Genomic DNA, 15589 nt, shown 5'->3' with positions numbered 1-15589 from the left:
TGACCTACTGACACTGCACTTGCTGGGGGAGAAGGGGGGGGGGTAAGCGTAGAGGCTAAACGCAGGTGCTGGCAGGTGTCAGGGCTGATCCCGCTAACGCTGCTTTTTGGGGACACTATACTAATGTGCACGCTGGTATAGTGCTGCTCTGATCAAAGATATTGATCTGTTCAGACACTATACTAGCAATGGAGGTTTATTGTGTATTAGCGTGTTCCTGGCAATCAAGGAGTTAAATGTGATGACTGGTGTACTGACAGGCAATTTGACGCTATCTGGGAGGGGAGTGAAAACCACGGGAGCAAATTATGTATATATATATATGTGATTTTGTGCACCTGTGCCGCCCTATAGCAGTATTTCTGCTATAGGGCGTTCAGGAAGCAGTTACGTAAGCAGTTTGTGTTATGTCGCTGCGTTACTTTAACTGACAAATGCACGGTCATGCAACACTGCACCCAAATTAAATTTTATGTCCTTTTTTTCCCATGAATTGAGCTTTCTATCGGTGGTATGTGATCACCTGTGCTTTTTTTATTTTTTGCACTATAAAAAAAAGGCTGACAATTTTGAGAAAAGAAAACAATATTTTGGACTTTTTCCTATAAAACATGTCAAGTAAAAAAAAATTTAAATATCAAATTTCGTCATAAATTTCGGCCAAAATGTATTCTGCGCCATGTCTTTGCTAAAAAAACGTGTAAACTAATTGGTTTACGTGAAAGTTATAGCATCTACAAATGGCAGAAAAGATACTGGGATTTTTTTTGTTAATACTAATGGCAGCGATCAGCGACTAATGGCAGTGATCAGCGATTTATGACAGTAATCAGCGACTTATGGCGGGACTGCGGCGTACATTTTGACACTGGGGGGAACTGACTTGGGGTCACTGACATCCCAAGTGACACCAATACAGTGATCAGTGCAAAAAAAAAACACTGACACTGTACTAATTGCACTGGGGAGGAAGGGGGCAATCAAAGGGTTAACTGTGTGGGTGGAGTGTTTTGCTAGTGGGACACACTGATCCCCAGAGGTAAACTCCACTCTCAGGAACAGTGTGTTGGGAACTGACAGGGAGCAGAGCTGCATTGAAAACAATGCAGCTGTGCTCTGTGTCACCGTTTGCCGGCAATCGCCGGGACCCAGCGGGTAATGACTGGCTGGGACACGGTGATTGACACCCGCGGCCGTGTCTGGCGGTGCGGGTAGGGCGTCACGTACCTGTTTTGCAAAATGACGTTTAAATGTGATTTTGCTCAGCGGTGCCGCCCTGTCGCCGTTTTTATACAGTGGCTGGTCGGCAAGTGGTTAATAAACACACACTCACCTGTCTCAGGATCCAGCGATGTGCTCACCCATGCCGTCCCTTCTCTCCTTCTTCTCTCCTCAGAGTCGGCATCTCAACTGTGGGCACCAGGCTGTGACAGCTTGCGGCTTCACAGCCAGGTGCCCACTGCACATGTGCGAATCATGCTGTGCATCCTGATTGGTCCAGCAGCCTTCTGGGACCTGTGAAGGTTCCCAGGAGACTGCAGGAGGAAGGAGGGGAGCCGAACTTCTGACTTCGCAGTGAACTGAGCTGGAAGTGGAAGCAAGTACCTGTTAAAACCAGGTATCCGCTCCCCCCTAAAAGGTGCCAAATATGGCAGTGGAGGGGGGGAGGAGGCAAACAAGTGGAGCTTCCACTTTTGGGTGGAACTTCACTTTAAAGGCCTGCTTTAACTACAATGCAGCTAGTAATGATAATGTTTTTTTCATTGGGATGCCTTCTTTAAACATTGTATTTGTCAGTGAGCAATGTCTTAGCTAAGAATTTGTATGAATATTTGTATAGATGTATTTGTAATTTGTACAATCTGATGCTAAATTTTGTTTGCTCTATGATTAAGCCCTAGTGGGTGAAGCGAGTCAGAGGAACAGACCTAGGGTGGAAGGGCATAATGTGTACTGTCTATAAATAAACTTGTTGGATTTTGTGGCATCATCAGAATGAGACCCTTTCCCTCATTGTGACTAAGTTTTGTTTGTTCAAATTTGTATTTTTTTTTCTCCTTAGGTCAAAGACAGTCTTTCAATAATTGCGACAGTGTCTGATGGAGTCACTCAAACAGTAAGCTTTAAAGGTTTTATTGGCTTCTATACTGGCATTGCTTAGTATAGTCTTGTAACATGTACATTGCACCTGTAGCAGACCACTGTACAGCCAAGAGAACATTATTATAAATTAGATGCTTGCATCAATCCCTGTTACTCTGGATGATATTTGACTATGGAACACAAGCAGGGGTGGACTGACAACTCGTGGGGCCCCCCGGGCAATAGGGGATCATGGGGCCCCTGTGTCCTTGCCCAAACTCAAAAAAGCCTATGAAAAAGGTACCAGGGGCATCTCATGGGGCCTCCTACTGACCCCAGGCCCTCGGGCAGTGCCCGCATTTCCAGATGGTCAGTCCGCCCCTGGACACAAGCCTTTGCAGATGTCTTAAAAAATGTTTTAAAAAAGCTTTAGTCTGTTTTTTTCCCTGAGCACACGGACATAGAGGATGATTGCAGTTAACAATTACATTAAAATCAATCCTTGCAGGATCCAAGTACATATGAGTAGTTTTTTTTATAAAGAAATACCCTGTAGTTGGTATGGTTTCAAGCCCCTGAACATCATTTCAAATTTACAGTAAAGCTAAAGAAGCTCATCCAAAAAGTAAAAAAACCTCTTAATGTTAAGACCATAGATTCATGTGACTTTAACTATTGCCTAATATACTATCGCATGTGCTATTCACACCCATCACTTCCAGTGGTCACTACACAGGCTTTTCTTCTGGAAGTAGCAGCACCAGGAGAGCAGCGGAAAGGTACAGAAGGCAATGCAGCATAAGGAAATGTGAGTCATATAGAAGTGCAGATGTGACATGTAACTACAGCCTGTTCCTTCTGAGTTCATTTATCATCTCACTAAAGCAAAGTGCAGTTATATTTTCTGTCAATATATAACTCCTGTCACATTCCTGATAAGAACCAAGATGATGAGGACAGCCTCTCGTATCTTCTACCCATGCACCCCTGAAGGTGGAACAGAGGGTGCAAAGGGACAAGAGGAACATAAGGGATGTGGGATGTAGCTTGCAGAACCTCAAGCTGGAGATGCTGACTAGGAAAATCCAGAAGGCTGTACAGGCAGGAGCATCAGACAAAGGTAGTAGGAAAATCAGCAAAAGTTAAAGGGGAGCTCAGGCTTGTATGAAAGTTCAGGATGGCAGAGCTCACAGAAGCCGTCAGCATGTATGTATCAGGACGATGCATAGATGCAGGCAACTGCATCAGTATGAAAGGTAAGTAAGCACTTGACAATGGCATAGAGTTGAATCAGAGGCAGAAGCATAGTCAGGATCAAGCCAAGGTCAGTAACGAGGAGGTAGCAAAGTACCAAATCAGTAGCTGGAACAAGGACAGAGAAGAAGTAGAGGTCAGGAATGGGTAAAACAGAAGTATAGAGTAACATTTTTTGAGTGTATTTAGGCATTTTTAGTCCCATAGACTTCAGTGGGAGTGCCTTTAAATACGTGATATGAAAGTGTTTTGCTCACATTTTTGCACACAAGAACTTTTCTCCTCCTATAGCACTTCTCTCCTCAGCTTGCCCAGTCCAGGAAACAAAGTCTTAAATCCTAATACACATGCAAAATCACTTGTATAAATCCTGTAATATGCCTGTAAAATGCCAGAAAAACAAAAACACTTTAAAATCACCAGGAATGTGCTCTTTCACTATCCTCAGGTGTGATTGTAGGCTTAGATGTCCTAAAAAAAAAAAAAATCAAAATAACTTTAAATGTTTTTCCTTCTATAAAACCTGTATATGCATGTCTAAATTTGTTTTTAGTCATTACTATGGTAGGCAAAATGCAGAGTGAGGAATACTGGGTAAGGCATTGCAATATGGAGCTTTTTTCTGCACTGCTAAATGTTCTCTTTCATCACCCCTCTTCATAGGTTACCAAGAGCGTATCAGTAGTTGTGACTGATTGCAATGATAACGCGCCAATATTTGAGGGCACTCCTTATTTCGCCACAGTCAATGAGGTATTCTAAATTATACTAAATTAGAGATCTTGATTTCTGTCTTCTAGTAATTAATTTAATCTAGTAAGTAATGTTACTAGTGATAAGAAATAAGGTAAAAGAAATAAAACATTAATTTACTTGCTGCAAAAAAACTTGCATGAAATGTAATGTGTTTGCAAGGCAGGCTAAAGTACTTGACCAAAATGGTATTGACTTTGGCTTACAAAGTATACTTTGCAAGAACGATTTATCATATTATATTATTATATTTTATATGCTCATATAATATATCATAACAATTTGTGCTTGAAGCAACCTTTGACACCTATGATTTTTGCAGCTATCGTAAGGGAATCATTAACCACCAGTGTAAGCACCAATCTTTTCACTGACCACCAGTGTAAAAGTACCTCTTCATTGACCACCAATCTTTCCACTGGCTACCAATGTTAGGAAGCACTATCATTTCATTGCCTACTTTTCCTTTGGCCATTCTTATTGTCCTTTTTTATTTTCATTATTATTACTAAAATATTTTTGTGTACAGCAGCACTGGGTGTCAAATAAGCTATGTATGCCACATTTGTAATTCTCTTATTCGTTTTTAGATCTGCAACTTACTGTTCATGCTAATGTCTCATGAGCTTGCCAGTCTGATGGGTCATGTCCTTTAGTACCTGTGTAAATTGCTGCTTATATGAAATGTGTTCTATTGTCAATAGTCACTGTTTCAAGCAAGCATGCATTAAGCAATTTTCTTTCCTGAAACCAGGGGTTGCAGGAAAGAAAATTGCTTGATTCTGCCATCGACACATTAATTGTTAATGGGGGAATCTCTCCCATAGAGCTTTTGTATTCTGACTATGGGAGGTTTCCCAGCCATCAGAACACAATGATCACTATGCTAGCATTTCAAATGAATAAACCTGATAGGCTGGTCGTACTGAAGTTGAGTCTTCTATGGCTGGCTTTTGCACTGACTGTTGATTTTATTATATTTATTTAAAAAACTTATATAGACTAGGTTCACACTTATGCAGTTTGCAGAAACACAGTACAGTCTATTTAATATGATTTCCTAAGGATCTAGTTCACATCTGTGCATTTTTAGCCAGTGCAGATTTTTGAAAGGGTTTTTTCCCACAGCAGATTGTGTTTTGCGTGTAACAGACTTCATTGGAACTGCACCAAAAATGCATGTGTTGGGTTTTTTATGTTTTTTATGCATATTGCATTTTGTTATTTGTGTGACTTTAAGCTGGTTGTTAAGAAGAGGGCAGCTGCCGGTGTCCTTAACAACCAGTAAACAACATGGTTGTTAATGAGCAGGCAGCCAGCTGCTACCCATTTTTCTTTTATTTTGGGGGGGACCCCATGCTGTTTTTTCTTGAATTTAATTGTTGACAACTGTTTGTTTACATTTAGCTGTTGTTACAGACATGCTGGCCACCCGCTTCTTAACGACCATATTGTTTACTGGTTGTTAAGGTTGCACAAAATGCAAAATTCATTAAAAAAACACATCAATAATGGGTGTGGAAAAAAAACGCAAAATGCACCTAGAAAATGCATGAACCGCAATCTGCATAGGTGTGAACCTAGCCATAAAGTGTATTTCCACTTTAGCAGACAGATTGGGATAACACTTACTATGTCTTGATATGTGTTCCAATAGTATAACTTTAAAAAGTACTACTTACCATTTTAAATGCTTTTCTGAAAACTTCCACTTAGCGTTCCCCGTCAATATACTGTTTATTGGGAGACTGGGGAGTTAGGACTACCATAATTAATGCTGGCCATAGACGGGTCGTTTATCGGCCGAATTGTTGGCCGAAAAAACGAAAAATCGGTCGTTCTGCTGCCACCAATGCTAACGAAAAACATCAGTTTTTCGTAGATTTTCCAGCATGACCGATAAAAGAAACAAGAAGAACAGCGAAAATTGGCTGACGACATTGCCCCCCTAACGGTGCGAATATTGGGTGATTTTTCGTTCATACGAAAATTCGGCCGATAAACGACCAGTCTATGGCCTGCATTACCCTGTCTGTACTTTGCTGGCAGATCTTCTTTATCAGTTGTAAACTAGATATGTACACTGTCTGTCCTACTAAATGGCTAAATAAATGAAGTCCAGAGTTCTGCATTGTATGCTAATGCACTTTCAGTTCAATCTGTTGCTGAAGTGTTCCTAAATAAGCACACTGCAAGTTATTCTGAACAGTGCAAGCTACCTGTAGAATTATGTGTGTAATGCTGCTCCACAAAAAAAATCACTAGAATGGTAAGAAATGTTTTTAGATTATTTTTAAGTATGCTGTGTGAATAGGAACACATAAACATTGTGTGGGGGTTTCTTAAAAATTGTCACAAGATGGAAATACACTTTAAAACCTTCTGTTCCTAAACTGGCCTGTTAACATACTATTGCACTGTTACATTTCGGAGAACTACAACAACTTGCTAAAGAATTTTCTGTCTTCCCCACTTGTAGAGTACTGCATCAGGAACTGTAATTTTCAGTGTTACAGCAAAAGATTATGATGATGATGGACAAGTACCCGTTTCATTTGATATTATTCAGGTATGTATTGAAAATCAATTAGAATTAAGTAAATTTTTTATCATTTTACCTAATGGATAACTGAACAGAATGACTAAAACATGATGGTTAAAAAATAGTAACTTGTCCTATTCTATTAGAGTTAGCCTGTCCTTATTTATTATCTAGCAATGTGTTTTCTAGATATACTGTAGCTGATGTGTATCAACATTTGTAAGTGTCTACACATTTAAAGCCTAACTAGGGTGGAGAAGGGTTTTTAACAATGCTGCCCAACATGTGACCTGCTGGTGCTGAAATAGGCTTCTGCTCTGGGTAAAGTGCACTGTACAAAAAATGTATCCACTTCTTGAAAGGGCAAAGTTGATACAACTCTGTCTTGTTTCATATCTGCAGCAATAGATAATTGCTATTGTAATCCATTTATCATGTACTTGGTGATGGAGGCCAATGGAGAGAGGGCTTTCTTGCGGCTAAGTTCCGGACTCCCCTGAGAGTGGGACAGCGGGAGTCAGGCGCAAAGTTGCACAGGTCGCCTGTAGGGGTGATGGTTGGTGGTCCACTCAGAAGCAAAACTGGTGCACGGAGATAGGTCTGCAGACAAGAGGTGTCTGTGCGTGGTATGTAAGCCCTTCCAGGATTTAGATGTTTACTGGGTAGTCGGTTCAAGCCAAGGTCAGGTACCAGGTGGGAATCAGAGCAGACGTAGTCAGATGGGATAGCCAAGGTCATACATAGAGGAGCGAGAGAGAGAGAGTATCCGTAAGCCAAGTCGAGGTCAGATCAGGGGTAAAGCAGAGTAGACAGGTTCAGGAGAAAGCCGAGTCGGTAACAGGAAATCACAGGTCAGAATCACAGGAAACAGAAACCAGGAACAGGGCACGGGGAGCTAGAGATCATCCAGCAACTTGAGGAAGTGATGAGCCTCATTATAAAGGCCGTCTAGCACCAAACTGAGGCTGATGTGTGCTTCTGCGGCCATGCAGAGTACTGGCAGAAATTCCAGATCTTCCAGAACTTCTGCTGTGGACAGGACCCTGACACCATTGCTGGCTGATAAAAGATAACAAACCTGTAAAAATATTGCCATCACCATTTCTGTCTGTGCAAAGCTGCCTTTAACGTATTTTAACGTTACATTAATGTTTTATACAGATTAATTTTTCCTGGGTGTTTTGCAATGTAATGTATTGATAAAAGGGAATTTACAAAAATGCAGCTACTGTGTGGCCCTCTGGATATGTTGGAACCACACTTGAGGCTCCCAATATTTACTTAATCGACTACTACTGGATTAGAGCTTCGGCTATGCTTTTTACTGTCTGTGTCCCCAATGGAGAGACCTTGTTCTGACTGTGATGAAGGGGACACTGGAGAGGTTGAGGAAGAGCTTTACACAGACATTGTCACTTTGTCCTGACAAGCTCATACTTTTATTTAAATTGGTTCTAATGCCAAAATGTTTTTGTTACCTTAATGCATTTCCTGCATTAAGGTAAAAAATGTTTTACAGCCTGCTGTCCCCCCCCCCCTCCCTAAATATTTGGCTCAATCGCTGTGCACAACTGGAACTCTTCATCCCTTCTCTTCCTCTTCACACTGGAATAGTACATACATTACATAGTACAAACAGCTACACTATATTGCCAAAATATTGGGACACCCTTCCAAATCATTGGATTCAGGTGTTCCAATTACCTCCATGGCCACAGGTGTATAAAATCAAGCACCTAGGAATGCAGACTGCTTCTATAAACATTTGTAAAAAAATGGGTCATTCTCAGGAGCTCAGTGAATTCAAGCATGGTAACGTGATAGATTGCCAAATGTGTAATAAGTCCATTTGTGAAATTTCCTGGCTATTAAATATTCCACGGTCAACTGTTAGAGGTATTATAACAAAGTGGAAGCAACTGGGAACAACAGCAACTCAGCTACAAGGTAGTAGGCCACGTAAAGTGGCAGAGCAGGGTCAGCACATGCTGAAGTGCAGATATCGCTAACTGTCTGCAGAGTCAATTGCTAAAGACCTCCAAACTTCTTGTGGCCTTCAGATTAGCACAACAGCAGTACGTAGATAGCTTTGTAGAATGGGTTTCTATGGCTGAGCAGCTGCATCCAAGCCTTACATCATCAAGTCTAATGGAAAGTGTCTGATGCAACCACTGGACTCTAGAGCAGTGAAGACATGCTCTCTGAATTGATGAATCTCGCTTCTCTATCTAGCAATCTGATGAACGTGTATGGATTAGGCAGTTGCCAGGAGAACAGTACTTGCCTGACTTCATTGTGGAGTAGAGGAACTTGATTGGCCTGCACAGAGTCCTGACCTCAACCCGATAGAACACCTTTGGGATGAATTAGAGCGGAGACTGTGAGCCAGGCCTTCTTGTCTGCCATCAGTGCCTGACCTCACAAATGCGCTTCTATAGGAATGGTCAAACATTCCCATAGATACACTCGTAAACGTTGTGGACAGCCTTCCCAGAAGAGTTGAAATTGTTATAGCTGTAAAGGGTGGGCCAACGCAATATTGAACCCTACGGACTAAGACTGGGGTGCCATTAATTTTATGTGCATGTAAAGGCAGGTGTCCAAATACTTTTGGCAATATAGTGTATTATTAGCAAGGGGCATTGTAGTCAGGCGTAGTCTGTTTTCTCCACTGCAGGTGGCACTCGACCTGAGTGGTACCACAGCTGGAGAGGAAGTTTAGGGAAACAACATTTTAATATGGTTTCCTGGGTTTTGGAGGCAGCGTTACTGTTGGCTATGCTACATCCAAGTGACCCCTGGTGGCCATCTTTGGACAGCAGACCCTTTTTAAATCCTTGCATCCAGGTTTTGCCACACTTTTGCAAAATGGATAGAGTAGGGAGAAGGAGACCCCACCTGTCGGAGATAGTGATTAGCAGCAGGGAAAGGTTCTTGACAAAAAGGGAAAGGTTAAGGACTCATGGGAGCCATAAAAATTGCATGTTACAAGATGCATTTTTTTTATCCATTGGCCATTTTCTAATACTCCTGCCTCACTGTACTAAATCCTGTCGCCTTAATTTTTTTAGATCACACCAAGTATTCCAGGCCCCTATCTTTTTTACATCAAACGTGAAGCTGACACAAGTCCTACAATTGGAAATATTGTACTTAATGATACTTTGGACTACAACAAGTTGAGCACCTTTTACCAACTAAATATTCTGGCCAAGGTAAGATGATTTATGTGTGATAGGCATCTATTTGCTTATAATTTCTACTTTCCAAGTACATTGTTATAAACAGTGTTAAAGCGTAGTATAATTGCAACAACCTCTCATCAGCTGCTATGTTAATGTCAGAGCATTTCATTGCTCACATGTTTCTCAAAAGGATGAAGCCAAGCATGTAGCGCTACCCCCACAGCCAGGCAACAGGAATTTTCCACTCTTACTCCACAGATTCCATGAGCAGTTTAGGGATATTTCTTTTGTTTTTATTTTTTGGAGAACATAGATAGGGGCTAGGGGTACAACGGATGCCCCATACTGGAAAAACTAGAGGAAAACTATGTACAAGTGGTTAAGGACAAGCTATAATCTCCAGCTGTGTATATATGTGATGTATAATGTAGAATGTATGTGAACAAATAAACTCCAAAAGATCAAGTTGTAGACACAGTTCCTGGCAGTATTGCACTGCACCTGGCTGCTCTCCACCCAGCCAGAGATATTATGGGTGCTCCTGGCTCTCTTGCACTGCACTTGGCCATCCCCCTAGGTTCCCAGATATGTGTGCTCTTGCACTACACAGTCCACTCTAAAGTGTGGGTATGTTGCCTGAAAAGTCCCTTTAAGGAGCTCCTAGAATCCAGAGAACTGCTGCAATGATCTCTCTCTCTCTCTCTGCCCCCCCCCAGCTGGGTCTAGTTGGCACAAAGGCTGAGTGAAGTCCTGGGACTGTTCCTCTGTTTCTCGCTTCCTCTTGCTTCTGCCCGTCCAGGGGCAGAGAGCCCCCCCCCTGCATAAGGGGTCCCTCCAGATGACTGGACCCAGGCCTTTGCTGCCAAGACTGCCAGGCTGAGTATTTATGGACTGTAACACCCATCTGGGTCTTACCTCCCCAGGGATTGGTGGAAATCTGTGAATATTCAAGCTGTAACCTCTGTTTCTCCACCTACTAGATTATACCTACTTTCCAGCAAGTTCTAGAAGACAGGTAACTGGAGGTAACCAGGCCACTGACTACAGAGAAGCTAAACTAAATTTACCTACTCTAACAACCTAGGAGGGTGCTACACAAATAAACAAACATTGTGCAATTTGCACTGCCTGTTTCTCTGGGTTACAGTTGCTCATTCACTAGTATTTTTTCCACCAATAAACGGACACCATTCTTTCCATTAAACATGTAATGGGTTCATTGGAATTCCAATCATCATGCACCATTCACCTAATGCAAAATTGAAGCATGCTTACTTGCTTCTCTTCTAAATGTAAATGTAAAGCTAAATGTAAAGTTAAAGGATATGTTCACCTTTCTACAAAAAATAATAAATGCACATTTTTTGCAGGTAAAAAAAATGTGCATTCATTATTTTTGTACTAGGAGCCTGGAAGGTCTCCTTCAGACTGTCAGTGTATCTGCTTGCTTTTACATCTCGTACAGGCAAGCCGATACTTCTGACACTGTGAATGAATGATGCGGCCGTGGACAAATCTGCCAGCTCACCCTCTCCATTTTTTTTTTTGAAAGAAGAAATACAACGGCACCATTCTAAGTGTAGATGTGCGTAAAACCAAAAATGTAATAAGGTAAACAACTCACAAAGATATAGTATAGGATCACATGTCAATAATAAGTCACTCCCAGTAGAGCAGGTGTAGAGGCTGGATGCCATGCAGTCCTCCTTGTCCCAGCACCGCTGGTGGTGTTCAGGGCTCCAGGAGTAGCAGAGAGACACAGGGTAGCTAACAGCTGTGACGTCATTGGAACCGGAAGAGTTTGGATCATGCAAGCTCCTTTCTCAGGCAATCTTTTCTTTCTCACCTCCGCATGTTTCTAGTAAGTTGGTTTCATCTCATTTTATTGTACATGTGTTATGGTATATTAATTTTGTTTACAGAAAATGTACTACCTCAAACACTCCTGAGGAAGTGGATGAACCGCAAAACATGTTGAGAATATCTGGATATTTATGTGCTTTAGACTGTATTATCTAGTCTGTGATACTGATTAGTACCTCTATGTGGTTATATTAGTCCAGTATTGAGAGCTTTATTTGTGCGGTGAAAATGTGAATAAACTCAAGAGCTTACTATGGTAAATATAAAATATAAATAAATAAGTATAATTTGAATACTGTAGCCGCTAGTGCACACAACCCATGTCTCAGTGGGCTAAATAATGAATAATATCAATGAAAAAAATGCTGCACTACATATACAAAATTGTACAATACCTATCAAATATGTACATGTAGAACAGTGATATCAAAAAACAAAAATTATGCGACTGCAAAGGAAAATATGTCCAAAAAAAAAGAAATTAATTAATGAAAGTCCAATCAATTAAGTGTTCTCCTGTGACCCCTTCTTGAGATAACGACCATCGTGTGCATCTGTCACAGAATTCCAGTGCAAAACATCCTCCACCATATATCTGCTCACCTCCAGCAGTGTGACCTCACATTATACAATGTTTTGGTCTAAATGCACTTTTGTCCCAAATGTATGGACTCTGAAGATCAAATTGCTGAATAATAACTCCAAAGGATGCTGTCTCCAGATAACCGCCTCAGGCTCAACCATATTCCTCATAAACAGAAGCTCAACATAGTACTTTAAATTTTAAAAACTTTTATTGCACATTAAACATAAGAAATGCACTCACATTCAGTAGGTGCATATCTGCACCAGGTGGTCGTTATCTCAAGGAGGGGTTATTTGTGCTGTGTTTTGGCAATAATGCTTTTATATATTTTATATAACTGGTGTAATAAAGAATGTTTTTTTTTTATTTTTGTGATGTCTGTGGTGGTACCATGAAAGTCCACACTGCCTCTAAAAACATATTTTTTCTACAGTCAGGACAGATACAGTAAATGGAAGATGACAACGCTGATTTAGGTTGCAAGAACCAACCTCCAGAGTATTTGACACGTTATCTCAAACTTTATGAGTCACTAACCTGTATCATGCAGGTAATTAAGCCTAGTACACCTGATGAGAAAATCAGAAGAAAAATACCACTTTCTGAGCGATCGTTCGATAATCTTACTGTTAGTATACAGCTTTTGAGAGCCGATCACAACAGTTCATGGACAAGTGCGAAAAATATTCTCATACAATACCAGAATGAACGATTTATGTTTAATCAGTACAGTACAAAAAAAAATAGAGTGACCAAGACCATGCTTGGAAACAAAAGATTACATTACAATACATCACTTCACTTCAGAAGTTGTATTCTGTCATACGAGAATAGTTGTAACTTTAGTAATCTATTCATTTTTGATATGAGACTATAATTTTAAAAAATGGATGATCACTCGTCTGATATTCTCATTGTGTGTACAAGGCTTTAGTCTCAGCCTCCATTGATTCCTATTCAGTGACTCAAAGTTTGTGAAGCCTAACCTAGTCAGGATGAAATCCCTGGTGTTGGCATCTCTAAAGTGAATTGAAGAATGATATTTCCCAAATTTTATAACCTGACAGGTCCTCTCCTATAAGATAGATTGGATATAAATCATTTTGGTAACTGTATTGCTATTATTTTGTTTTATTTGTTAATTCTAAAGTGATTGTAATTACAGTGCTAAAATAATATTTATATTAAAATTTACAGGACCGAGGTGGGCAACTTCATGGTTCACTTATTCAACAAAGCTCAACAGCTTATGTATCTGTAAATGTTGTGGATGTACCAGATTTGGACCCTGAGTTTATTGGAGCACCTTATGTTGCTTCCATTAATGAACATGCCAAACTAGTAAGTAATTCCTCAGTTAATATTATTGTAAGAAGCAATTTACAAAGTTGTAAGAACCTCAAAGGGTTTGGGCAAAATTGTGTTAATGGAGATGCTGCTTCAACAAGGGCATTCTTAAACTGTAACATTAACCCAGTCATGTTTAACGCATCAGTAATTGTATTAGCATTTCCTGTAATCTTTAGAGTGAATATATTGTAACTCTAAAATTTCAGATAATCTTTAACATGTTAATATAAATTCAAAGGTAATTTTTAATCTGTAAAATCTGTAGTTTTCTACAAAATAATACCAGGTATTCCTGACATGAAAATCCTTGTTCAGGCACATGAACAACATTTTGTCCCTGCCTCCCAACTGCTCTCCTGTGTTGTCACCCTGCTGCATCTGCTTTCAATGGAGACTTTAATGTTCTTGATAGATGGCTCAAATTTCAGCCAATTCCTGGGAATGAGCTCAAATTGAGCCTTGGGTTACCCTGCAAGCAACAACCAGCTCGACAAATTTAAAAATTGACTGAGCTGGGTTGAAAAATATAGGTTGATTTCATTCTATCGGATGCAGTCACTGTTCGGCACCACCAGCAGCTGTAAAAGCTGCAGCTACCTAAATACAATAGCTGATAGTAGAGTTTCCCCCCCTCTCTCTTGTGGGCTGAATGGCTGAAATGTCAGCTGTCTACAGGAGCCTTACATGGCAATGCTGACAATCATTGTGCAGTCATGTTTTTCTGTTGTAAAAACAAAAAATATCAACTACCCCAATGTATAACTAGCTTTCAGGGTAAGGTGCACATTGAAGGGCTTTGAACAAAGCAAACAAAACTCATTTCCTAGCACACATACCAGCTAGCCAACAAAAAAACAATTTATGCTGTCTGAAAATGTGCAGTAAAAACAAAACTTTTAAGTTGCACCGCATGTACAAATATACATGGAACCACACTGCCTCATTACGGACCCTCTGTATAGTGTGGTACTAATTCTAATCTATGGGTGCCTCAATGTCGGAGAATATAGTAATGGATAAATTAAGGGAAGGTATGCCATTCTTTCTTAAAGTTGCAGGGACACACCAGAAGCCCAGCATTATTAAATGGCAGCTGAAGGCATCCAGTGTGTCCCCATACCAAATGTTCTGCTGTTGTCAATAGTAGGAAAAGAATAATTTACTAAAGAAAATAGACTGTTCACCTTGCAAGGAAATTTTCCTGACAGACTCCATGGCAACATAAGTATGGGTTAGCCCCACCCTCTTCTCTCCTATAGGACCACACTCCTATAAATCTTTGCTCCAAGCCAGAGGCTGTGTTCCTTTATTGTCCACCTCCTATGGACCTAGTGTATGCAACTCTTACCTTGTTCCCGTAAAACAGATGGCAACATCCGTGACCAAGGCCCGGCGAGCCTCTCCGGGAGATGTGAGGTGATGCGCCGCTTGTTGGTTACAGGGGTCCCCAGCACATGGTGGGGTATGGGACACGGTGAATGGATGCGGTGCTGGTGGAGTTGTGCAGATGCATCCCTCATCAATTCCAGACCATGGTTTCCCTTACTGACGCAGCTCAGCTTTCGGGATCCGATTCCTCTCCCTCTCAAGCCAGACCTGCCGTTACAGAGGGCCATTCTTCACCCTTGCTCAGCCCGGCTTCATATAATGGCCTGGTTCTTGAGAGGGGGAGGCTGGAGGCCTTATATTGTCCGGTTGAAGTTATCCCTACCCTGATAAATGCCAGGAGACCAAGTACTGGGATTCCTACAGTCAGGCTTGGATCTGCCCCTCTCAGTCAGCACCCTCAGGGTTCAAGTGTCAGCCATCTCGGCCTTCAGTGGAGTATCATAGGCCGACCACTCTTTTGTCAGGCAATTCTTCAAGGGGGTGGTAAGGTTGAGGCCACAGAGAAAATTCTAAACGGGACCTCCCACTTGTCCTCGACTTCTTCGCTGGAGTCGTCCCAGAATTGGCTGGTTCACCCATAGTGAA

At 41.1% G+C, this 15589-nt stretch overlaps 1 protein-coding gene across 1 annotated transcript in view; it reads left to right on the top strand.

The window, feature by feature from the left end:
• Positions 1-15589, top strand: part of LOC149462316 (cadherin-related family member 2-like) — a 140158-nt gene that overhangs the window by 39290 nt on the left and 85279 nt on the right. The window contains exons 4-8 of the mRNA XM_089677134.1: positions 2063-2116; positions 4000-4089; positions 6569-6658; positions 9703-9846; positions 13463-13606. Coding sequence (XP_089533260.1) covers positions 2063-2116; positions 4000-4089; positions 6569-6658; positions 9703-9846; positions 13463-13606 — 522 coding nt within the window. The remainder of the gene's footprint in view (positions 1-2062; positions 2117-3999; positions 4090-6568; positions 6659-9702; positions 9847-13462; positions 13607-15589) is intronic.

The sequence above is a fragment of the Staurois parvus genome, unplaced genomic scaffold (genome assembly GCF_062004578.1).
Source record: "Staurois parvus isolate SC_StPar_1 unplaced genomic scaffold, SC_StPar_1.0 ptg000177l, whole genome shotgun sequence".
NCBI lineage: Eukaryota > Metazoa > Chordata > Amphibia > Anura > Ranidae > Staurois > Staurois parvus.
The sequence above is the reverse complement of the archived record's forward strand: the minus strand, read 5'-3'. Positions and strand labels throughout refer to the sequence as shown.